The sequence below is a fragment of the Phyllostomus hastatus genome, unplaced genomic scaffold (genome assembly GCF_019186645.2).
Source record: "Phyllostomus hastatus isolate PE091 unplaced genomic scaffold, TTU_PhHast_1.1 phas_contig_40, whole genome shotgun sequence".
NCBI lineage: Eukaryota > Metazoa > Chordata > Mammalia > Chiroptera > Phyllostomidae > Phyllostomus > Phyllostomus hastatus.
In genome coordinates this window covers 15,183,756-15,210,199 of record NW_025333872.1, presented here as the reverse complement: position 1 = coordinate 15,210,199, position 26,444 = coordinate 15,183,756, and the positions used below count along the sequence as shown (strand labels likewise).

The 26,444-nt window shown below is 42.7% G+C and overlaps 1 protein-coding gene across 6 annotated transcripts; it reads right to left on the bottom strand.

Moving 5' to 3' along the window:
* Positions 1–1,152: 1,152 nt before the first annotated feature.
* Positions 1,153–26,291, bottom strand: TMEM14A (transmembrane protein 14A). Of its 6 annotated transcripts, none has more exons than XM_045842531.1 (6): positions 17,846–17,967; positions 13,035–13,112; positions 10,600–10,714; positions 9,885–9,986; positions 9,189–9,276; positions 1,153–1,463 (listed from the first exon to the last, which is right to left on the bottom strand). In XM_045842531.1, the coding sequence occupies exons 3-6, from the start codon at positions 10,613–10,615 to the stop codon at positions 1,349–1,351; spliced, it is 321 nt and encodes a 106-aa protein (XP_045698487.1). In that variant the 5' UTR covers positions 10,616–10,714; positions 13,035–13,112; positions 17,846–17,967; the 3' UTR covers positions 1,153–1,348. The 6 variants fall into 6 exon arrangements, with proteins under 6 accessions (XP_045698487.1, XP_045698483.1, XP_045698486.1 ...); XM_045842527.1 differs by lacking the exon at positions 10,600–10,714 and adding an exon at positions 15,735–15,858 and having other exon boundaries at positions 1,166–1,463; XM_045842530.1 differs by lacking the exons at positions 10,600–10,714; positions 17,846–17,967 and adding an exon at positions 26,085–26,291 and having other exon boundaries at positions 1,166–1,463.
* Positions 26,292–26,444: the final 153 nt, after the last annotated feature.

Sequence of the window (26,444 nt, the reverse complement as noted above, 5' to 3'; positions counted from 1 at the left end):
TCTTGCAGAAAACTGTCACACCCTTCACAAGCACCGCATGGTCTTCTGAATTTGTAACTGTGTGTTGGAAACACCCGGCTCTTAAGTGGAGAACTCTCAGGCTATCTCAAGTCCACCTGCCTAGGCACAGCACCTAAACATTTCTAACCAATGCTTTTGAGTCACTCTGAGTTTGCAAGAAGTAAGGAAAATATTCCCCAGGTTTGTGGACACTCCAAGTCCTACTGGGATTCTGGCACTTCCTAGCTTGCCTTCTCTAGCATTGACTGGGCTGATATGAGGAAAGAGAGCAGTTTCCTCTCATGGATACTAATTTCTCTTCTGTATTTCTCCAACTCGCTTCCTCTACCTCAATTCCAGAGGGTAACTGGGCTCTTTCTCAATCTTTCTAAGTCATTTATTTGTAGCATACGTTGTATTAAAGATGGTGGCTTTTTCTCCCAGAGAGAAGTGGGCTGTAATTCCCCTTCCCATGGATCTGGGCTGACCTCTGTGACTAACTTGAAACCTACAGAATATGACAATAATACGGTGTGACTTTTGAAGCTAGAACAGAGGAAGGCTTGCAGGTTCTGCTTTGGTCTCAGAACATTCACTCTCCAGATGCTTCCTCTCAGAACCAGTCACCATGCTGTGAGAAACCCAAGTGACATAGAGAGGCCATGGGTAGGTACTTTAGTCAAGAGCCCAGCCATGCTCTGAACCATGTAGGGGAGCCACCATGCACTATCAGTCTGGTAGATTCTTTAGCTGACTCCTGCCCAGCCAGCATCTGTATGAAAGACCCCCTCAAAAACCACTCAGCTGAACCCTTCCCAATTCCTAAACCACAAAATGTGAGCACAATTAAATGATTGCTTTAAGCTGCTAAATTTTGGGGTAATCTGTTATACAGCAATAGATAATCAAACATGGCATATACTTTAGGCTGTTTTAAATTCAAATCCAAGGTTTTGCAACTCCAAAGTGTCAGCATTCTTCTTTGTTTCTCTGCCATCCATTGAATTCAGCATTAATTTGGAGATAATAAGTAGAAGAAAATAGAGTGGAGATACAATGTACAGAATCCTTGGTAGCCTGAAAAATATTATCCCACCCCTAAGGATATGACATGTTATATATGAGTGAGGGTTTTTGTTGTTGGTTCTCTTTCAATTCTCAAAAGAGAAGAACATTGATTAAAATACTGTTTTGAAAAATAATATAATTTTCATACTTTAGATGATCTTGGGGCTTGGGGCATGCTGGGACTGTGTAACAATACAGGAGCGGTAGCTGAGTGGGGAGAGGAATCCATCCAGATGGCATGCACACCCATTTTGCCAAACACAGCTTAGGGAGCAGGTACTTAGGAAGGGAAACCATGCAGAGAGCAGCACAGCAGTTCAATTGGTGGTGGAATGGGATCTGTCCATTCCTCACTTGCAGGTGCTGGCAGATACCAGGACGAACACCATGCTTTCCTGTTCGGAGGAAGAGTTAATTCATCAGGCTTTTCCCAATTCAACAAAATAACATACAGAAAAAACATTTCTTGGTACAGCAGGTCCTCAAATGACATAATTTCATTTAACATTGTTTGATAATAATGATGTTGTAGGAACCTAACTCTTGTTTATATTCATTAGCCTCAAGTAAAATAAATTTTGTTGTACCTTGTTTTCATCAGTTCTAAGAAACTATTGACATTAACTGAGGACTTACTGTACTCTTTCAATCCCTTCACTTCTCTCCATCCACTGGCTTTGTTTTGCTTTCTTTCCCAATTACCTTTCTCTGTTCTTCATTCTGTGACAAAACATGGTTGCCCCACAGTTTCTAAGATGTTTCAGTTCTGGTCACACAGAGCAGCCTCAGAGTCTCAATGCTAAAATCCTAGGTTGGAAACTGGGTGTCAGTTGAGTCCAGTAACTCAAGGAACCCGGTCAAATTAGTCACAGCTGGATGGTAGAGTTCTGTAGTGCAGCCGAGGCTGGAGGAGCCCATCACCCCTGTGCAGGAGGTGACAGAGATGGAGCAGTTCTCAGAGAGGGGGAATCACTGTAAACAGGGCAAGCACTCCGAAGTTGCTTACTTGGTAAAGTGTCTTCTATGTAACAAATGCCTAATAAAGCAAAGCAATTATGAGAAAAGCATTGAGTGACATTATCATTCTTAATTATCAGGAAGGCTCTGTATGGCGGGGAACACCTCAAAGACATTTACTGGGCAAAAATTTAAGAATGTCTTTCCTCCATGGCCCAGACTTATCACGTGATCACACTTGACCTGGGTCTTTTTTTTTTTTTTTAGAGAGGGAAGGGAGGGAGACAGAGAGAGAGAGAGAGAAACATCAATGTGTGGTTGCTGGGGGTCATGGCCTGCAACCCAGGCATGTACCCTGGTTGGGAATCGAACCTACAACACTTTGGTTCGCAGCCTGCGCTCAATCCACTGAGCTACGCCAGCCAGGGCTGACCTGGGTCTTTACTGAGAACACCATCAAAGCTGATGCATCATCATTACTCACTTCCACCACCCTTGGGGAAAAGTTCAGGATATGGCGTAGCTTCCAACTAGCTTTGGTGTCGTAACCACAGTTTGAGTACAAGCTGTTGGCAATGTGAACATGAAGGTCCTCTTCAATTACCTCCAACAGTCAGCAAGTGCAGGGAGTGGCCCAGTGACCACTGCTTTTCCACACTTGCTTGTGGTAACCTCTTTGACACCATTAGGATTACTGGGTGGTTGTTTTTTTTTAGGTAGCATATTCTTAAAGTTTATCAAAGAAATTTGTGTTGGATTCCTACTTGGTTAGTTTTTTTTCTTTCGTTCCCTTAATTGAATTACTTATCACTGAAGGTTTAATAACCACCTTGAAAGTCAGTTGGGAAAGGCACCATATTTTTCAGACTATAAGACACACCACCTAAATTTGGGAGGAAAAGCGGGGTGCGACTTATAGTCCAAATGTAGATTTACATTTGCATTGGTGAAATGTTATTTGTTATTATTTTACCACATTTTTTGCTTCAAAAATTTTTTTCCCATTTTCCTCCTCTAAAACCTAGGTGTATCTTATGGTCCAAAAAATATGGTAACTGAATCCAATCATGCCAACTCTGCTGTTGTCAGTGGGATTTCTACCCATCATTTCCTTTGAAGAAGGGGTTTGAGTGCATTATGCTAAGTGAAATAAGTCAGGTGGAAAAGAACAAAAACTGTATGATTTCACTTATATGTGGACTTATAAAACAAAAAAAAATGACAAACAAACAAAAATGTATTCATCAATACAGATCATAGATTGCTGGTACCAGAGGGGAAGGGAATGAGGTGGGGGGAGGTGAAATGGATAAAGAGAAGCAAACGTGTGGTGATGGGTGGAAACCAGACTTTTGATCGTGAGTACACTATAGTATACACAGATATTGAATGATAGTGTTGTTGTATACCTTAAACTTACATGTTATTAACCAATATTACCTCACTTAAAAAAAAATAAGGGGACTTGACTTCTGGTCAAGATGGAGGCGTAGATAGACACATTTCTTCTCCTCACGTAACCACAGAAAGAATTACAATATCTCAAAGCAAGTAACACCCACAACTGTCAGAATATTGAGCTGTATGGAAGTCTGACGACCAAGGATTTAAAGAAGCCATATTCACCCGGACAAGTGGGAGAAACGGAGTTGTGGAGATAGGCAGAGAGGCAGAGAGAGGCAGCAGCAGCAGTGGCAGAATGGTTGGCCCCTCATTCATGTGTGATAGGTAAAAATTGGGAGGGATACCTTGGTAGTGATCGATCCTAACTCCAGGCCTGACTGCACAGCCCAGGGTTCCAGCACCAGGAAAATACATCCTCATAATTTCTGGCTGAAAAAGTCATTAGGGCAGTGGAATAAACTGCTGGATTTTCAGGAGATTCTGTTTAGAAGACCCACATAAACTTAGAACATAGGCAAACCCACCCACCATTGGAACAGCTGGAAGAGTGCCAGCTGCATACCAGAAGTGGGTAAAGTGACTGGAAACATAGCGAGTGCTGTGCAAACCTCCAGAAGCTAGGCAATGGCATTGTTCCCTCTATGAGCCCTCCCCCTACACAGAGCCATAACGTGGTGAAACAGGTTGTCCTGTCCCGGCAATTACTGAAAGCTCTACCCCACACAATTTATATGTGCTTTTTCGACAATATGCCATGCTACTAAGACAGGGAGTCAAAGCAGCACTACTTAATACATAGAAACAAACACAGGGAGGCTGCCAAATTGAGGAGACAAAGAAATATGGCCCAAATGAAAGAACAGCACAAAACCCCAGGAAAAAAACTAAATGGAGATAACCAATCTATCAGATGCAGAATTCAAAACACTGGTAATCAGGATGCTCAAAGAATTCATTGAGTGTGGCAACAACATAAAGGAAAAAATGAAGTTTCTGCTAAGTGAAATAAAGAAAAATCTACAGAGAACCATCAGTGGAGGGAAGGAAGCTAGAATTCAAATCAATGATATGGAACATAAGGAAGAAATAAGCATTCAACCAGAATAGCAAGAAGGAAAAAGAATAAAAAAAATAAGGATAGTATAGAGACCCTCTGGGACATCTCCAAACATACCAACATCAGAATCATAGGGATGCCAGAAGAAGAGGAAGAACAAGAAATTGAAAACTTATTTGAAAAAATAATGAAATAAAACTTCCCTAATTTGGTGAAGGAAAAAGACATACAAGTCTAGGAAGCACAAAATCTCAAACAAGTTGGACCCAAAGAAAATCACACCAAGACACATAATAATGAAAATGCCAAAGGTTAATGATAAAGAGAGAATCTTAAAAGCTGCAAGAGAAAAGCAGAGTTACCTACAAAGAAGTTTCCATAAGACTGACAGCTGATTTCTCAAAAGAAAATTTGCAGGCAAGAAGAGACTGGCAAGAAGTATTCAAAGTGGTGAAAAGCAAGGACCTACAACCTAGATTACTCTATCCAGCAAAACTATCATTTAGAATGGAAGGGCAGATAAAATGCTTCCCAGACAAGGTAAAACTAAAGGAGTTCATCATCACTAAGCCCTTATTACATGAAATGTTAAAGGGGCTTATTTAAGAAAAAGATCATAACTATGAACATTAAAATGGCAACAAATTCGCAACTATCAACAAATGAATCTGAAAAAACAAACAAAGCAAACAACCAGAACAGGAATAGAATCATACATATGGAGATCATTTGGAGGGTTATCAGTTAGGAGGGAGAAGGGAAAGAATAGGGGAAAGGGTACAGGGATAAAAAAGCATAACTGGTAGGTATAACATAGACAAGGGAATGTTAAGAATAGTATAGGAGCTTTTGCTGGTGTGGCTCAGTGGATTGAGTGCCAGCCTGTGAGCTGAAAAGTTGCTGGTTCAATTCCAGGTCAGGGTACAAGTGTGAGTTGTGGGCTAGGTCCCCAGTAGGGAGCATGCAAGAGGCAGCTGATTGACGTACCTCTCCCACATTGCTGTTTCTCTCCCTCCCTTCCCCTCTCTCTAAAAGTTAAAAAAAAAAGAAGAATATAGGAAATGGAAAAGCCAAGGAACTTACATGCACAACCCATGGACATGAACTAAAGGGGGTGGGATGCTGGAGGGAAGGGTAGGTACCAGGCAGGGGGGACAAAGGGGGAAAAACTGGGACAACTGTAATCGCATAATCAATAAAATATATTTTTAAAAATAAGGGGACTAAATGGTAATGGAAAAATATAAAGATTAAATAAAAAAATAATAATAATAACAATAATAAAGAAGGGTTTGAAATCTGATACCACAGCACAGAGCCAACAGGGCAAAAACTGCACATTTTTAAGCTCTAATGGGTCTTGTCAATTATTTGGTCCAAATTCCTCCTTAAGGATGAGAAACTGAGTCTCAGAGAGAGGAAATGACCTTCCTAAGAGCATACCACCATCAGTGGGAGAAACGGGCTGGTATTCAGGTCTGTTGATATTCAGCCTGGGGCCTGGAAGTAAGTGCCTTGGACCTTAAAAGTCGTAACTATGACACTCTGACTGGTGTGGCCAGTGGATTGGGTGTCGTCCTGCATGACCAGTCAAGACACATGCCTGGATCGGAGTCCTGGACCCCAGCTGCAGCTTATGCGAGAGGCAACCAATCAGTGTTTCTCTCTCACATCGATGCTTCTCTCACTCTCTTTCTCCCTTCCTTTCTCTCTCTATAAACAAACAAACAAAATCTTTTTTAAAAAGTCATAACTATGCCTAAAAATAAAGTGGTGATTTGAGACAAAATCATTTTTGTTTCAGAATTATTGCTGTGGCAGAGAGCGAGAGAGAGGGGGGTGTCAGGGCAGGGAGAGAGAATGAATATCTGCTCCCGAGGAGGAGTTTTGGCTTAAATAACCCTCCTTCCCAACCTCTTTCATTAATAATTGAGCATTTAAATGTCAAAGATGATTTGAGTATATAGAGAAGACAGTAAAATGAAAAAAAAAAAAAGAACAGATTTAACACAGAACATCTTTTATTTGAATACTGAATACATTCTTTTAGTACAGAGTGTTTGAAAATGAGTTTTTTAAAAGAAAAATAACATTGGCAGCAATACAATGAAAATGGAAAAACATAATTTCTAATATAATAGAAATGGCATATAGATATATTGGCATTCTGTGAAGTCCAATTAGGGCATTCCATTATCTGATATGTTGTGGTTTCATTTACACTTACTTCAGAAGGTACTGGAAATTGTTAAAAAATACCACACACATAAAACTAAACATAGCAAATTAATGAATGTATCACAATTTATTAAATATCTTTAATGAAAATGATACCTGACAACTAGAAAACAAAGTTTTGTTAAAAAAAACAAACAAACCTTAGACTAGTGTTCATATTAGAAATAACAGTTTCTTTTGTTTCTAATATTAAATACAATACTTAATATTCCATATCGAAATTTATCTTCTGAGTTCCAAGAGTATGTTCTGTCCATTAGTGTAGAATGACATGAATTTAGCTTTTGGTTCCCCGGATTCTCAGAGCATCAGTAAGACAAGTCTCAGAATCATCATGAGGCTGGATGCAAAGAAAAAGGCAAAGGGAGGCTGCCTTTTACAAGGGTGAGACAGAAAGGGCCGCCTCCCCTCACCAGGGGGCGCCCACACGCTGGCTCCCAGGCTTCTCTCTCCCTGACTTCTACTGCTTGGAGCCAGTGCTGTGGGTGTGGGTGTGGGTGCGGGGGTGGGGGTGGGTGTGGGGGGTGGAGGAATCTCATCATCCCTGTACTCATACTTTCCAGACACGACTTAAAAATGTTCACTCAATGAATGAGAAAAATCAGAACTCGCTGTTGTTAAGATCTCGGATGAAGCTTTATGAGAGAAAGGTTTCAAAAGAAATACAAAACCTTTAAAAGCTTGCAAAGTAAAGCAAGTTGCAAAAACAATCATGGAACAATTCTGAGGGGTTATTATTATCACCTCAGCTACTTTTCATTCATTGGGGACTTGACTTTTTTTTTCTTTTTAATAAACATGTTTCATTTGTTTTCCTTATACCACCAGAACTGAAAATACTGACTGTCATTTTCCTAAAATAGGGAAATTAATCTAAAACACACAGTGGTGCTTTTCAGAAGACAGCAATTTAAAAGGCATTTGATATCTTTGGGGTCTGGTCTTCTTGATCCACAAACCCTACTTCTGATTCTTTCCACCACAATTATCATTTTTAGGCCTAAAACTGGAAAGCAGTCTCTGTAATCACATTTTTCCTCCCCAAATCACAAGTATAAACATAGCCACACTAGCAAATTCTATAGAGCAGAAAGAGAAAATTACTCATTATGCCACCACCCAGAAACAAACTCGAACCATTTGAGGTATTTCCCTTCCTAACTTGGTTTTTTATACACACGCTTTTAAAAATTGAGATTACACTATATTTGGTTGTTTTTTATCCTTTAAAAAAACTCTTTTCTTATGTTATTAAGGTTTTCCAGTGCCACTAAATAGTTTCTGAAACCATGACCTGTAATGCCTGTTCAATGTTCCATTAGGTGGACAAAACATTTACTGAAACATTTCCTTACTGGTGAATTTTTTAGGTTTTTAATTTTTTAGTTTATCATGTTTTGCATTTGGAATAAAATTGCAATAAACATCAGTCATTGGATACATCTCGTTATTTCCTCAGAATAAATTCCAAAAAGCCGAAAATGTTTATCAAAGGAAATGAACATGTTTACGGCTTTCAGTATATAAAGGCAGCTTTCAGGAAGAATTAAAGTGTAACCTATAAACCTTTTCTTGGTAACATGATTAATGCCATGGATAGAATGACAGAATTAAATTAAGAGAAACTTGAGGCTCCTTACTTATCTATTTTAAAAATAGTGTTTTTTTCCCCTAAAAACTCAAAATAACCATCAGACTGTCACTCTGTCCTACTCCCTAAGAGAGAATGAGTTTCAGATTTAAATGAATACACTCACTGCCTCAGTAGGGTAACTGCTGAGGAACAATGAGGTTTAACTTAGTTGTTTATTCTGAAAAAGGTAAAATGTACATGTGATCACACACTACAGCAACACTAAGTGGACACAATAAAAATGTCCATGTGGCCCTGGCTGGTGTGACTCAGTGGACTGAGCACAGGCCTGTGAACCAAAGGGTCGCCAGTTCGATTCCCAGTCGGGGCACATGCCTGGGTTGTAGGCCAGGTCCCCAGCAGGGGGTGTGCAAGAGGCAACCACACATTGATGTTCCTCTCCCTCTCTCCTTCCCTTCCCCTCTAAAAATAAATAAATAAAATATTTTAAAAAACGTCCATGTGCACATCAATACCAAAGACTGGCTGAGAACAGATATTTTAAGGTTTCCCAGTCATACTTATTGTAATAAAAAATACCTTGACATTTCAAATTAAAACTGACTTTTGCCAAAAATTCAGCACTTCAAAATGATGGCAGAAGAAAATACAAATCAAAATAGTTTTTCTTGCCCTGAATGGTATGGCTCAGCGGATTGAGTGCTGGCCTGAGAACTGAAGGGTCAATGGTTTGATTCTGGGTCAGGGCACATGCCTGGGTTGCAGGCTGGATCCCTGGTTGGGAATGTGTGAGAAGTGACCAACTGATCTTTCTCTCTCACATCACTGTTTCTCTCCCTCTTCCTCTCCCTCTCTTCCCCTCTTACTTACCTTAAGCCTGCAACTAGCCCAGCTGGCATTACCTTCTTGGATCTCTTAAACCTCACACCCATTATGGTGGCCAGAAAGAAAGCTGTAACTGAAAAACAAACCAATGCATGAACCGGAGTTTTAAACACATTATCAGTGCTTGCTTGTGGGAAAAGGGGTGTCACTTCAGCTTTCTAATGATAACAACTATTATGCAAAAGTAGTGAGTTGCTATTTTCTTCAAATGATGACGTGCTCTATGAAAACACTTAAACGAGCTCATCACAAAGGTTTGAGTAAACGAGCATGTTAAAAATCCATTCTTGAAATATCTTTTAAAAGGAAGTCTCTTCTAACTTAAATTTTTATTTACAGAATACTCCTGGAAGACTAAGACTGTTGTCTAATCCAACTTTCCTCAGGAATACCAGACAGTACACCTAGACCCACAGGAGACACTCAATAAGTGTTCAGGTAACTGGATGTGAAGAAAATAATTAGCATCTTTTTTTAAAACTAAGACCTAATTAATAAAATAATACTATTTTAGTATTTGGAAGAAGGTTGACAGTTTTTATTTTTTAGCATTCTACTTTGGGCAATTTGATGCCTGGAGACTAAATAACAACAGATAAGTAATAATATCAAATTTAGAAGCATTGTATCAGCCACCCCCCAGGTTCGGTTCTCCATAGCTGGGAAAAATGCCTTACTTACACAGAGATACTTTAACATCTCGTCTGTCATTGGAGACACGGTAAGCTCCATAGCCAGCCAAAAGTCCAATGGAAAGACCAGCAATCAAAGATGGAACACCACCTTGGGGGGGAAAAAAGTATGGGCTCAGGAAGAGAATCACAAAATGAAAGGAATTACTTAGAGTATAATACATGCACATTTAAATGTATTTGTACTTGGGCACTGCAACTATAATAAGAGTAGTCTTGGCAGTTTGTAAGAAATGACTGCTTCATGCTGAACCCCAGATGCAAGGCAGAGAAGCCCTGAATGCATAGCAATGCAGTGTTAGGTATCACTTCAGGGAATAAGAAAGTCTCCCTAATAGTAGTGGTTCTGACATTGATGGCATGACCTTGGGCAATGAGTTGACTTCTTAGGTCCCTCTCTGTTTTCTTCCTATTCTCCTTGCCTCCATCTTTTTATTGTGGAGTTGTGATGATAAAAGTAGGATGCAGGGTATTTTTAGCTTGTAGGGTTGGAGACAGAAGTGCTATGCGAACCAAGCACTGGTTCTACCCTGAACAGTTAACAAACCTTCCAGCCTCAAGACGTCAGGACTCAGGGATGGCAGCTACACTGAGAAATGGGGAGAACCAGGGCACTGACGCAGTCAGCCAGCCCAACCCACCTACCCACGACACCAGGGCACCGGGACCAACTCCAAGCACCTTCTGTGCACTGGGCTACTTGCCAGTGATGCTGAACATGACACACACGCTCCTTGCTGCATGGGATTCACTCTGTTTACAATCTGCTGGATTGGAATCTCCAGGAGTACGGTCACGGTAGCTTTATTTTTAAAATATCTAGGAATTCACATTGCAACCAGGGTTAAGAACCATTGCAGCAACACACACACACACACACACACACACACACACACACACGTTCGCATGCACACCAACAGCAGCAGTAGCAGCATCCTGAAGGAGAAGCCAAATGCCCTAGATTCTAGATCAAATTCTTTTACTTATTGCCAGAAGGTCTTTGGCTAAGTCACTTGGCCTCTTTGAGTTTTATCAGTTGCAAAACTGGGTTAATAATATCATCCATGTCAAATATATAAAGGCTTAGAATGTTACAGTTAGAAATTATATTAAATTTCTCATTGCTTCCCCATACCCCCCAAATCTATTCTCTAAACACAGTAATATGATCTTTTAAAAACATACATCTAGACAGATCACCCGGCCTAATTAAAAACCCTCAGTACTTCCCACTGCCCTTAGGAAAACCCCAAGTTTGCTCTATTATTGGAACTCTGGCCTCCTTACATTCCCTGAATATGCCAAACTCTTTATTCCTTATGGCTTCCACACATGCTGTTCCTTGCCTGGAATGCTCTTCCTGCAGTGTTCACGGGGTCAACTGCAGCTCACCTTCGGATGTTAAGTGTTGGCTCCTCAGAGATGCCTTCTCTGACCCACCATTCTGAACAAGAGGCCCCAGTACAGTCTGCCATTGTTCGTCATCAGATATGTAATGTCAGTCTTCCCCTGACCTTCAGTGGCAAGTGTCACGTCTGTTTTGCTCACTATCGTCTTCCCAGGGCCCAACACAGTGCCAGGCGCACAGCCAGCACTAGGTAAATACTGATGGAATGCATGCCTGGGCGCTCCCTGTATGGCTCAAGCAGAAGTCAGATACGACTATGGTTAAGGAGAATACTTTATTTAACCTTAACAGACTAATTTACAAATGAGGAACTGAGGCCCAGTAGTTAAAACAACTCACAAGAGCATCAGAGCTAGTAAGTGGTAGTGTCAAGAGCAGAATTTAGGAATGCATGATTCTGTGGCCTATGCTCTTCACGACGTGCTACAGGGGTGGGCTTCTTTGTGAACATATGATACCCTGGGGGGCTTCCCGGGTCACTTAGAGGGGGGCTTTTGCAGGAAGCCAAAGAACTACATTATATAGCTGGGCACAGCTAATGGGATTTCATATGTTCCTGAAGAGATTTGGGTGAGAACAGTAAAGCAATTCCCTCCCCCTCTCTCTTTCACTAGCAATACACACACACATGTATATACACACCCACATATGTATCTACACACACATACACACTTCCTTCTTTCACCCCTCTTCAAGTCAGGAAGAAATATCTAGATGTTCTTTCCCGTCCCGTAGTAAGGGTTATTTAGACATGTCTTTGACAATGAAAAAAAATTTTTATAACAATCCTATCAGGATTTTACACCGAGTACACTTTAATGTAGACTATGAAATATCAGCTTTTATGTAGTTGTTTACAGGTCTTAATTTGGTGTCATCATTTCCCACCGTCAAATATATATCCACGATGCTACACATATTGGGAGAAAAAATAAGAACAACAGAAGTCTAAGGTGAATTACAGGCTCTCAGGAATCACAGCAGAAAACCTATCCTAACCTGCCAGACCCTCACACCCTGGGCAGAACTGTTCTTCTTGGCCTTGGACTTCTCAGCAATCTTTAAGGAAGAAAGGAACTCTGATAACTGTGTAGACCTCGCTTTTCCCTAGAACTCAGTCCACCAATGCCACAAATATAACGCTCTTTAAAATATACTTCATCTTTAAAATTTCATAAAAATATGAGCAATATGAGACATCGTGACTACAAATGCTTCTACCTTAAAACAAAGTGAAATAAAATCTGACCTTTCATTTTTCTTCATGAAAACCCTTTCATTTATCCACTAGGTCTTTTTTCCTTCCTTCTCTTGGACAGAGATGGAGAGATAAGTTCAGATATGATATTTAAGCATTCAACAAATTTTTCTTTGCAGCACACAATATCAAGATAAATCAGTTTTTTGACACTATGACTATGTAAACAAAAAGATTTCCTCATTTGATAAGTGAGTGGCCCTGAGGAAGTTAAATCAATTAATTATGTAATTGCTAATGACAGGTGAGATTAGAACTCTATAGTGGAGGCAGACCCAGAAACCCCAGGCTGGAATGCTCTTTATACCCAGCTCCACGTAACCCACTTCCTTCCATGAATCCCTTCCACTTCTGGTCCTCAGCTACCTCTAGGACATCTTTAGCTTCATGTCCTACTTACAGACCCTCAACTGATCCTGGCACAATCGCCAACCCCCACCATGTCATCCTGACAAAAACTTATTTGGGCTTACCTCTCCGTTTATATCCCCAAATACTTCCGAACGTCACAAGGGCCGCATAACCAAAACCAACAAGATCCATTGGCAAAGCTGCAAGTGTAAAGCAAGGGGGAAGGGACAAATTTTACAAAATAAAATGAGTTTGGGGGAGCAAATGCATGTAAAAATGACATGCATTACCCAGGATAAAAATGAATTCCTCTACTAAAAAAGGGAAGCTAGATCTTTACCTGTGCACCACTCAACCACTGTGCTACCATGCTCACCATGCTCAAGTGTTGGGAACCGCCCTGACTGGTATCAGAGGCTGAAACCCCCGCCTAGGCTAAAGCTAAGGGAACGCCCTTGGAACCGTAAGCCGGCAAGGAGATAAAAGCTTATCTTCCTGGCAGGAATGCTGCTTCTGCTGCTTTATTCATGACTGAACCCCCAAAAGCTTGGTCGGTTAGCTAAAGACAGGTAAGATTCCCCACGGGGGGAACGACCTAAGCCAGGCACAATCACTTTGGGAGGCCCCCCAAAAGGACTTGGGGGGCTGCAGCAAAAGGGGGGGTGATGGACCCTCGCTCCTCGGCTTTGACATAGCCTGAGTTCTCAGCGTCTGGGAAAAAATCTCCTTATCTCTTGGTTACCTAGTTCCCTTGCTCCACCTAAGCCTGAAACAATGACAGGGTGGTGCAGCTCGGTACTGAGAAGTGCGGATTCCCTGGGGTGATCAGGCCTAAGAAAGAATATGTAAATTACTGTGAAACCTTCTTTGTTTAGAATGCTCTCAGTTGAATGAGAAGGGTCTTAGGAGGAAGTTAGTTTGTTCCTCAGTCTTACAGCTCTTTGACCCCCAACTCAATAGACCGGCAGAGTTCTTTGTTTTCTGTAGTTCCTTACTTCCCCTAATGAGTACTGTACTTTACCTGAATTATTATGCAGAATGAGCCCAATAAAAGCAGGTATGGACGGTAAATCAGCGCGCTCCCCACTGGGGGGGTGGCCATTTCGTCCCTACTTCCCCACAGAAACTAGTTTGTCTCTGTGCATGTTATTTCTCGCGTGTTTATCGTCAAGCCATCCACAGCGTTCCATGGTCACTGCTGGCCGGTGACCCACGCGCAACACTCAAGCACACTCAGGGGACACCCATTTTGATTCTCTTTTCCTTGTCTTCCAGACCTGCTATATGGTCAGCTGCTTAGTTCCCTTCCACCTCCCCAAGTAAGATTTCTGCTCACTGGAGACAACACAACAATCTTCACTTTTCACTTTGTGCCTGGAATGTCCCCCTCTCCCAACTACAAACCCCACCCACCCTCCACCCACCCAACCACTCTAGCCTGCACCATCCAACTGGTCTGGAGCAAACCACTCTGCTTCCTCTAAATTCCTTGACTGCAAAACCCCATCTTACAATTCTTTCATATTTGTGCGCATATTTGTCCCTCCATCCTCCTCACAATGAAGAACAGAACAGGGGTGATCTGGACATTTGTTGACTGAACAACAGATTCACTTTAACATCCACTTTGTCACTGGCTTTGTTATGAGATGGCTCTTCCCTAGTGGCAGAGGCATGGACGCTCACTCAGTGGTAAACCACTAGAGAATATGACGAAGCCCAGGCACCAATTTCATTGAACGACAATGATATTCTATTGTGCACCATTGCAGCAACTGAAACATACACCCAGGGGTGAGAGGTTCCACTGAAGTCCAGCCCCGGTTCTCTGAGCTGTAGGACAAAGCATCCTGGCTATAGGCTGGAGATAGGACCCTGGCCGCTAGCTGGCTGTTGGTCCTTGCACCCCACCCCATCCTTACCACCAGCTCCTGTAGGAGACCTTGTGGTGCCTTTGTAACTTAGCTTTTTAACAGCTATATTTCCTCCACAGGGAAAATAATTATCTTTGTACATACAAGGAATGATGTATGAGATTTCATTGCATTTTTGGTTTTCTCACTGCTAGTCATTTGGGTTAACCCAATCTTTTATTTCCTATAACAGCTGGTAATGAATTGACCCAGAAGAATGGAAAAAGGATCCTGAGCTTATTTCAGAGTAAACCAGAACTTATACTGTGAGCAAGGGCCTTGGGGTAGGGATCTCAGGCACAGGAGGAGATGACTGTACTGAAAACAAGACTACACTGAAAAATCTTCAACATCTGTAGGAAGAAGAATTAAAATATGGGAGCTCATCCGTGCCCGAGAAGTGGTACAGTGGGACTAAATGTGTAGGAAGGACCTGCATTCAAAAACCATTGTTAACTAAATGATGGAAAACAAATAATAATGAGGATAATGTTTATGAGCAATTACCATGTGCTAGGCACCATTCTAAGGCCTTACATGTATCACCTCATTTAATTATGACCAAAATGCCTATGAAGTAAGTACTACTATTACTATCCCCATTTTCCAGATGAGACTGAGGCACAGAGAAGGCGAGTAACACCTCTGGGGTCACACAGCAGAATCATGATTTCAGACTTAAGAGAAATTTCATTCCAAACCACTAGCAATAGACCTCTCATAACTGAGTTTGCTGGCTGAAAAAAAGTGAATATGTAAGTGAAACTGATGTTCTTCAGAGTTTTAAATTCTGAATTAATCACTTTTGATTGGCTCTATAGCTTAAAGTTGTGAGCATACTGCCCAGGCTTCCATTTGGTGCCTTGTCATCTTCAGCCCTATGAGCATCTCCTGTTCAATCCTACTTACTGTCTTTCTGAAAGAGTTAATCATATTCCACAATGTACATTTGGCTTCGCATCTGATGACACCACTTATTAGCTGTGTAACATTAGGCATGTTCTTTAATGTCTGTGTAATTCAGTACCTCCATCTGTAAAACAGGGATAATATAAATATCTACCTCATAGAGTTGTGATAATTAAATGAGTTAAAACTGAAAAACACAACAGTGCTTGGCACATACAAAGCACTCAACAAATATAAGCTGCTCTAATAATGACTGTTCTTCTTATTCACGCTTACACCCACTTTTAAGCTTGATGTGTATAAGGCCACTGACAAAACAGCTGCGGAAGGGTGAATTTAGGCATTCAATGAATCAAACCATATTACAACTTACATTTAGCCACTTTATTGAGCATCTTCTTTGTGCAAGGCAGTGGGAAGCAATGAAAAGCCTCTGGACAGGGCCCTGGTCTTCCAGGACCCACAGTACAGTTCAGCAGAGGAGGCAGATACGTGAATGAGCCCTGAGCGGCATGGGCACCTAATGAGGCTTGGGGGCCTAAGGAAAGATTCCTAGAGGAAGCAGGGTTCAGCTGGGACCTCGGGGAGAATATGAGTAAGCCAAGTGAGAGGATAGCAAAAAGGGGCATGTTGTAGGCAGAAGGAAGAACATATACAAAGGCCTAGTGGCATGAAAAAGCATACATTTTCAAAAGGGAAATAATTGCGAAGAGGCTGTGAAAAGAAATGGGGCTGCTGAGAAAGACAGGGCCTGAGCAGCCATGTGAGGGAGTCTGGTTTCTGTCCCAAGGGCAGTGAGGAATGAACAAAGGGAGCCTTTCCATCAGATTCAATTCCCACAAGCATTTTGCGGCTGCAGACATGGGAGATGTGTTGAAGTGCAGGGAAATTGCACTTGCAATTAAGTTGCAATTAAGTTGCGAGGCTGTTGCAGTAAGGAAAACACCTGTATAGTTCTGACACTTATGAGAGAGATCACTCATCATCAGACAGTAATTTCGGGACATTATTTTCTTCTTAAGCCAAGCACCTGGTGTGAAAGGCTGCTTCTTCTTCAAGCCTCCCATTTCTTCCTCTGACATAGAGTTAGTTATAAGAGCTTATCTCTCCTTTCAGCCAGTCAAGCTCCTTGAAGGTAAAGCTTGGGTTAAATTCATCTTTGTCTTTCTCACAGGATCAAGCTCATTGCCATGCAGAGGCAGGTGCTTAGTAAATACTTGCTGAATGAATGAGTGATGAGTGAACCTAATAACTCCCATCTGAAGACTCTGTCATACTGACCTAATGTCAAGAAACAGCCACTGCCTTAATCTCTCCTTAAGTGAACTGAGCATTGTTCTTAGGAGGTAGAATATATTCCCAATCCTTGCAAGAAGTTTCTGGACACATAGAGAAAATTCAGACAAAAAGCAATCACCTCTCTTGCTCCTTTGCTATGGCAGGAACATTTGAGCAACCCAGAAGCACACATGAAAAGTCACAGGATGAGTTACCACAAAAGGGATGCGAGTGGGGACGATGTGGGGCACACCACAGACTTTCATCACCAACCAGACGCTCAGCACTTAGAAAGGCCAGAAAGCATCTTGGATGCAATGCAGCAAAATGACTTACTACACCGTATACAAAACTAGGTGGCAGGGCCCTGCGTTGTCTCTAGCCCTCCAAAATTTGGGAAACCCACTAACATTTTCCATAAGCTACCATATAAAAAGCATCTTTATACGTTGAGTATCAATAATTACCTACCTACCTTTGCACTCCTTGGGGCTCGAAAGACACATTTTCGAGTGAAGTCTGGGTGGTGTAGGAAGATAAAGCCCTGCCAAGCATTTTTTTTCCAATGATCCACAGGCCCCACTATCCCACCTCTCTCTAGCTCCAAGAAGACAGAAGGGGGGGTGGGGGACAGGTGGAAGATTCAGGACTGTGAGAAGGAAGAAATGTGGGGAAGTCCCAGGAGGATGAGAGAAGCGATCCCTGGGAGAGCAGACCTCATCTCCTGAAAACACCTACCAAGGTTCTCTGTATGATTGGTTCTCTGCTTATTTCTGCACCTTTGCTGGAAAATTCAGGGCAGGGAGTGCTCGACTGCAATATGTACAACTCACCTGCAGCCCCGAGCCCTCCTCGCAGGAGCCAGCTGCGGGCAAAGTTCTACCTGAAGTCCGGAAGTGGTGCGGCTCGCTAGCGCCCCACCTTCCAGGCACCCTGCCGCTGCGGTGGGTTCCGGGCAGCGCCTTCCCTGCAGTGCGCATGCGCAGCGTCCTCCGACGCTCCGTCAAGAGCTGCCTCGCCCAGACCCGCCCAGCTAAGAGGAGGCGGACAGTCCGGTAGGCCCGGATGCTAGCTAGCGGTGCGGCTTCCAGGGAGGCGGATGGATGTGGTGTCTTGTTCGGTCTGCCCTGCTTTTGGCTCTGGCCCTGAGCCAGGGGCTGGGGGCTGCTGCCTGCTGCCTCCTGCCGGAGGGATCAGAACTAAGAAGCATTCGCAGGGTGTGGGTCTGGGTGTAGCAGGAATCCCAGAGATTTTTAATCCTGAAGTTTATTCATCATTCCAGGGTCATTTGTGTCTGCAACAGCCCAGGTCTTTTACATACTCTCCAGCATATTATTTCCGTTTTCAGTGGAGGGAGCTCCATCCTCCGTGGGGTGCTAAGGTAGAGCCCACGTTCATCATGTTTCAAAGCTCAAGCCCCGTTCATGGACACACTCTGTATGGGGTCATGTAGATGTGGAGGGAAGGTCAGGACAAGCCGAGTTTAGTATCAGAAGGGAAAGGTATGTATTGAGTGCCGGAATTGGAAGGCACTTAAAATCTGTCTAATCCCTGGATAATCCATTCCCAGAAGGAACCTTGACTTTGGAAACAACTCATCTCACTCCAGTGTTGCCTTCTAGACCACTTTCTTACATAATAGCCCTTCAGATACACAAAGAAGACTGTCGTGTAGGAGGCAACAAGCAGCTCTAGGAATCCTGTGGAACTGGGAATAATAGAATTTCTTTTTTTTAAAAAAAAGAGCTAGTAATATACATTAAGTCCTGTGAAATTTGTTGAATCTATTCCATGTGCTTCAAAGTGTGTCTGAGCAGTAATGTGACTAACTTATGAGAAATTTAAGTTGGTCCTAGGAAGTTAAGATTCCTGAAAATTCACAGGAGAGTCAATGGCAGGCTCTGGAATGTGCATTGGAAGAAGTATCCTGAAATCTGGCTCTGAGTTCTCCCAGAGCTCCTTTCCATCCCTTCTGTTCCCATCTTCTCTCTCCCTGCCTCTCCCTCCCCTGCCCCTTTCCTCCGCAGACTCCCAGAACACTTACCCTATTCAGAATAAAATTAAAACCTTCTTGGAATGCACCATTATCTTTAACTGATATGTACCCTGGTAAATAACTTCCCTCTGAACCTCAGTGCCTGAATTTAAGATGCTGCTCAGACTAGATGCTCTCTGAGACCCCTTCCACCTGTCACAAAGGTATTTGAAGGTAAAAATAGCTTCATGATATTGCTACTCAGTGCATTTTCACCTAACATAGAACAACTCTTTGCATATTATGTAAATAGCATGGAAATTCCATACTATTGGAAACAGAAAGGTCCCTAGGCAAAGAGCCCATTGTCCTGTCAATTCATATGCCACCAGCTACCACCTACTCCAGATAATGGTAAGGTTAGAGCACAAGGCAGGGGTACAGCAAAGTCTACTGACCTGGACCTGTCTGTAGAGCTTTCTATTCCTGATTCACAGCAGACACTCTTAACTCCCAATGTGCCATCAACCCCTTTGGCAGTCTGGAGAAAGGCACAGGACAATATACATAGGATTGCCAAGGGCGCCAATTTTAGTGAAATATAGTTGTCAAATTATTAACCATTAAATCTATGACATAATAGATGTGCTTCTTTATTACATTACAAGATCTGGAAGTGGGTTTAATAATTACCATAATTTCCAAGTAGTGGGATACATAGAAATAGTTTGAGGTATCTGTAACATGTGACTATCTGTATTCCTAGTGATGACAGAGTCACAGGTACTAATATTGCTGTGGTTTACTGCCTATTTTCCTAACGAAAAGAAATGCTAAGTTTTTAATTAGAAGTTAATGAAAATAGGAATTTCTTTTTCCTATCCAAATTCTTAGATCTCCTGACTTCCATTCCTAGGCTCCTCTGGATTTGGAGAATTCCCAAACTATAGCAATGCAGGTTTTCATAAGTTGTACATATGTGGAACTGGAGAAAAGGAGAGCAAGGTTGAAAGGCTGACTGACAGACAGACCTGCTGCTCAGACAGGACCTCACAGGATGTTTACACCCGAGGCAGTGCCCTGTGGTCCTGAGCCTGGTCCTCAGTTTTAAATGTTCAGACACTCAGTTTGTACCGGATCTTCCAGGGGTACCCTGGCTTTGGGAGATTGATTCATAAAAACCAAAGTCACAGGAAACTTACTGATTTTTAAACAAACATAAAAGCCTGCTTCAGGTCCTGGATTCTTCTCTTCTTCCAGATAGATCCCATATGGCTACTTATTATTTAGGTCTATGCTCATCAGTAAAAGAAATTTTGAATAAGCATCCCAATATATGTATACTGTTTATATTTGTAAAGATCTTATTTATTTATTTCTAGAGATAGGGGAAGGGAGGGAGAAAGAAAGGGAGAGAAACACCAATGTGCAGTCATCTCCCACATGCCCCCACTGGGGACTCGGCCCACAACCCAGGCATGCGCCCTGACCGGGAATCAAACCACCAAACCCCTGCTCCACAGTCCAGCGTTCAATCCACTGAGCCACACCAGCCAGGGCCATAATATTTATTTCTAAATCAGACACATACTGCAGTGTTAATATGCTATGGATATTTTAAATACAAGTATATAAACCAAAATAAGATGCTTAAGACTTTAAAAGGGGAATATAAAAATAATAGGACTAATTAGATACTTCCTGTATTGAATAAAAAAATGGCATATTTCTGTCCCACATAGAAGAATATTTTTATTCTTTCTGTCCCCTTTTCCAATAATACTTTTCTGAACTGCCTGCAGACTTTAGGACATCCTTCTTTTCCTTTACGTAGTGGTAAAACTGAACAGAGTCAAACATAAAATTCACTGCAAGCTGCAGCTCTGCTCTTCTCATGCCCACATCACACTGATTTCTAGCGTCAGTCTAATCTGATGACACAGTATCTTCTCAACAAAAATGTTCAAGTATGGACTACTTAGGAGTTTACTTACCTGCAACAGCAGGTTTTTAGATTTGTAGAAATTCATTTCCATTTTTCCAAAAAATGTCCACCCACTTTGAATCCACAGGCTTGTTTGGAAAGCCCAGCTGTTTGTCAGTCAGGCCCTTTGCATCCATAAACTCAGCATGCAGATTACCCACGTCTAAAATAGCTGTCAGTTTCAAATGCTTTGAAGCACACCAGATGTCATCATAATTTAAACATCTCCTTCTTAGGGAAAATGGTCCTAAGCACAGAGATAATAATTTGAACAGTGCTTGAAGTTAGGTTCCAAATAAGTTACAGTTCTAGTAAAGAAATTTAAAAAGTCTTGTTTAACTTGGCTGCCCTTAACTGTTGACACTTTTTTTGAGTTCAGAAGCAGTCTTACTTCCAAAAAATGAGTCATTTTCCCACCGTATGAGTTCTTGACTCAACTTATAGATAATACGAAACAGCTCAGGTGCAGTCAGTCCATCTTTTCTAAGCTCTTTCTCACCTCTAAAGACCATCAAACAGTTTGGGAGAAACAGCATATACACCTCTTTTTCACTGTAGCCCTTTTCTCCATTCTCATCCTCAACATATTTCCACATCAAAGAGGGACATTCCTCTCGTTCCACACTTGGAAAATATGGTGTTATGGCACGCCAACATTTTAGTACCGTCTCCATCTCCATGGCTGGGAGCAATGACACTCATCCCACAGGCACATGTGTAAAGAGGCTCTCTCGTTCCACTTCTGTAAAGCCAAAGAACTCATTGAGTGCTTCTGTACATTTTGAGGAGACTAAAAAATGACCCAAAGCTTTCATTATGAAAGTCTCAATGTCACAGTTAAGCAAGTCACAACTCTTTTTAGCAGTGCTGTATACAAGAAGTGCAGGACATTGGGCAGGTAAGATCTTTTCATTATCTTTGTTAAGGAGTTTATAGACAGAATGGATTTGTCAAAATTTTCATTTGCACTGTCTGATGAATAAGCAGATAGATGAGTAAGTCTGCTTTGTATTTGGAGAAAATATCAACAATCTTTTGCTTTATTATTTCAGCAGTTTCATTAAAATTCCTCATAGATATCGAGAAGATGATTTGAAACTCCATTTCTCAAGTCAAAGTGCCTAAGAGCTAGAGGGAACATTTTTTTGCTGCCATGACCCAGCTCATTGCTTGAAGCTGACGTGCTACAGAACACATGACTGTTGGTAGTAAATGACAAAATCAGCTCTCTACTGTGAGGGGCCAACATAGCTGTTATCAAGATTTCTCCTTTTGTTTGCCCACAAGGTGTTTCAGTTTCAACCTCTGAATCAGGAAATGTTCCTTGACTTGGTTTCACAGCACAGTCAAGGGAACGACATGACAACGCATGTTCATTTGTGTGGAATGCCCCAGCTAATTCAGCAGCTGCTATTTTTGACTGAAAATTGGCATCTTTATGAAAACACCTTTGATTGGTTTAGAGGCACGTGCCTGTCTCATCCTGGCCTTGTGAGATATAGTGTCCATACGTGCTTCTACGTCCCTTTTTCCACTGTTCCCAGTTCCAAAGTTTTTCTGCATGTTGTTCAGAGTGCTCTGTTTGGGTTATTTGCCTCTCTAATCCAGTTGTAGGTATCCTTCCTCTTGTCATTAAAATAACAGTCGTTTAGCCTTCTTTTCCACTGAGGGGTCATGCTTGCTTTGATATTATAATCGTTCTCATCTTCATTACCTGACCATTTAGAAAACATGGTCACAACACTCACAATGTTCAAAAATTAAACTAGTGCTATCCTGATACAAAACACGACAGTTAATACACAAAGTCAAAGATGACCTGTTAATATTCATAATTACAGTACACCTAAGTCACATCACTCTGAGTGGTGCAACAATGAACAAGCAAACCACACCTGTGGCTGCCAACATCAGTGGTGGGTGACAGCAACCACAGAAGGTGCACAATGTATGTCACATCCATTTGACACTAAAGACAGTGTTGCTTTCAGCCCCTTTGTTGGACCCCTGTATGGGACCCCTGAACTTTTCTTCCAACCTTCCACTCATTGCCAAAAACTAGGACCTTTTTCACATTCTAGGGGAGGGTTTGCTTGGATACTTTCAATGCTAAAATTAGGATGACTGGTTACTCTACTGGGTTCCCCACTAAGCCCAGGGCTAGGTCTCCAGAGGCAGGAGGACAGGCACATGGAACTGGAGACGCCTTACCTTGCTACCACTGATGGTACAGAACTCCTTCAGGATATTTCTTGTTGGGAACCACTTTGTGTGGTATTGGAGACTGTAGCCTCGCACAAGCTAGGCCTTGAGAGAGGCCTGTAAGACTTGACCGGAAAGCCAGGAAGCAGGAGGCACTCATGACCCAATGCTAGTATTGAGGGTTCCCCTGGGAAATCAGGCCTGAAGAGTGCATTGTACCCTTTGAAACTTGCTTTGCTTTTTATAGCCCAGTTGGTATAAACCAGATGTTTAAATTCAAAGCATAAGGGAATGAAATCCTAATCTCATGAACCATGCCTTAACAACCCTCAGCATGTCTAACAGACAGTGACCTGAGGCAGATCTCTGTGTTCCTTCAAATGTTATCTATAAATGATATCTGTCTTCTGTAACTATAGCCCTTTGACATTGATGGATGAGCTATGCGTGCTATACAACCCAACACATACCAATCTCAGTAAAAGCCATTTCAGAGAAGGGCTCAGGGCATTTTCCACTAGAGGGATTTGCCAGCCCCTTTTCTCCCAGACAGACTGTGTCTAGGCAAACTCATTTCATCCGAGACCAGGAGGACTCTGAGAAACAGGAGTCCCCTCAATTTCTCATGGGTTTCTGTTCTTTAAAGGTGACAAAAACAGAACTTTGCCTTTTTATTAGACTCTGGATCCAATGAAAACTCAATGGCCTCAATCTGGAAACACAGGCAAAGCTCAGGGCTGGTGCCTCCCCTTGACTCAGGACCTAAGGGGAACTCACCAGAGAGAAAGAACATTCAAAAGTCAGAAAGCAGGAGGAAGAAGCCCAGCTAAGAACAGTAGCTAGGCAAGGACAGAAGGGGAAAGCAGCCCTAGGCGGCTGGTGAAGAGCATAAACCACTCCCTGCAGAGATACTCACTGTCCCAAACTTGTCAAAGTACTCTCTTATCACCTCGTCAGTGGCCTTGGGGTTCAGACCCCTCATAAAGATTTTCTTCAGACTCCTTCATGGCTATGGCCTTTTTGAGGTTCATGCTACAGCCACCCAACCTGTGCTCCTTCTGGCCTAGAACCTGTCCCAAGAGAAGAATAAGTTTACCAGCCAACAGATTTGCTCAGGACCAAGGGGTCTGGAGACTTCCAGTGCTAAAACCAGAAGTGAGGGATTTCCTGGGAAGTAGCACTATCATTGCTACAATCAGAACAAAGGGATTTCCCAGTTCAAGTGACTTACAGCTCTAAAACTGGGACTGTGGAGTTTCCCAGGAATTGTACTTTTAGTGCTAAAATGGGGACGATTCCTTCTGAGAAAGGGGTCAGGCAGGCTCTGGTTCTAATTCTCACTGGTACTTCTTAGCAGCAGTATCCAGGGCTAGTCCCTTCTCTTTGAGCCAGAGGACTCCCCCGCCCCCCCCTTCACAAAATAGTTTGTCCCCTCCAAACTCACCACACTCTTTCTGAACCTGACTTCCCAATTTTCTCTAAACCTGAAATTGGGCTGGTTTACCTACACACACATAAATCATTCCCTACTCCCTGTTCTGGCAGTCCCAATCTAAGACTTGTTTCCTCTAGAGGGAAGCACATCTTAATCCTCCAGCGGAGATTAAGAATTTAGGCTGGAGCTGGGCTGTTGAGGTTGGAATCCTCACTGTCCCACCTCACCTCCCTGCCAACTGTGTGATCTTCTCTAGTTACTGAATCTTCTCTGAGTCTTAGTGCCTTCCTCTGTGAAATGACACCTAGATAATACCTATCTCATTGCATTCTTGGATGTTTTTCTGATCCTCACATGTGAAGTCTGTTTAGTGCAGTGCCCAAAACAGACACAAGAAACAGGTAATAAATGTCTACTGTCCTCTACCCGCACCACTCTAACCCATACACTTCTTACTCCTCACTTAAATCTTTGCAAGTCCCTAAACTCTGCTTCTACCCAGTACACTTGGCCACATGCAGCCCAGGCAAACTGATGGTGAGCATGCTGTTATTTTAGAAAATCAATCCTCTACACAAGGGCCCTTGACGGAGTACATAGTTTACCTTTTCCACACTGGCTGCCTTTTTAAGGAGGATAAACCCCAACACTATTGATCTTCCAATGTTGGTATCCATTTTTAGAGTACGGTCAACGACCTCTCCAAATTTGCTAAAATAGTTTTTTGGGTCCTTTTTGTTTGTTTCCCAGCTCAGGACACCAATTTCCTGAAAAGGTAGGATGAGACACAAAAGGTAGGATGAGACAAGAAATCTCAGAAAGAAGTGGTGACTTGAGAATGTCTTAGAAGAAATCCATGAGTTAAAGAAGAGCTAGATCTCCCAAATCTTTCATTGCAAAAATTACAAATAAAGTTACCATCCCCAGCTAAGGCCTACACCCACCCACTCTAGTCTGCAAAAACTGCCTTAGAAAGACATGAACAAATCCACATTACCTCCTTACTGAAATCTCATCTCCATATGCGCCCTAACAAAACTTAAGCCCACAGCACCCCCAGGCTGGGAGAGGGCAAGGCCAGGAAACCAGGTGCTGGGCACTCCTCACAATAAGAAGTTCTTTTGATTCTGTTTTTTTAACCCGAAGACCAAAAATCAACCCTCTTGCCAAAATGTTATGGTCTATCTCTGCCTTACCCTGAACCCAGATATCACTCTGAAGGAACTTGGTCTTTCTGAGGTGGGGACTGCGGTCGGTCGTACAGCGAATCCATCCCCAGCTGGGGGGGAGAGGAAGGAAGGAGGGTGAGAAGAGGCTGGACACCCCAACTCCGACCTGGCTTGTACCCAGTCCAAGAGCACACCTTCCTCTCTGCCACTGTCACTCTCTGCCAGGACGACACAGAAGTCCACCCAGCAAATCCCACCAACATCACAGCACCCACCCTGCGTCCTCCTGGTTCTTGCCGCAGGTCACCTGCTCAGCCTCCTTGGCCTCCTGGCTCCAGGTTGAGGACTCCCTTGTCCAGGCAGACCATCTGCCTTCAGGGGCGGCCTCACGTCATCTCTTGGCAGTGTCTGTGGTCTCTATACGCAGCTTTCCCTCTCCTGCTTCTGACCTATTGGGCAGACCTGGCTGCGCCGCTCACGGTGGACGTGGGGGACGCCGCAGAGCCGGATTCATTACTAAACCGTCTCACCACTCACCATCTTGGTTCAGTGGAGCAGTGCGCCCAATTTATGGGGCCCACATTGGGGGCGGATCCCTCCAGGCGAAGCTCGTGTTCATTGGCTGAGCCTACCTCACACTCAGCCCTGCGCCGGCGTCCCATTGGCC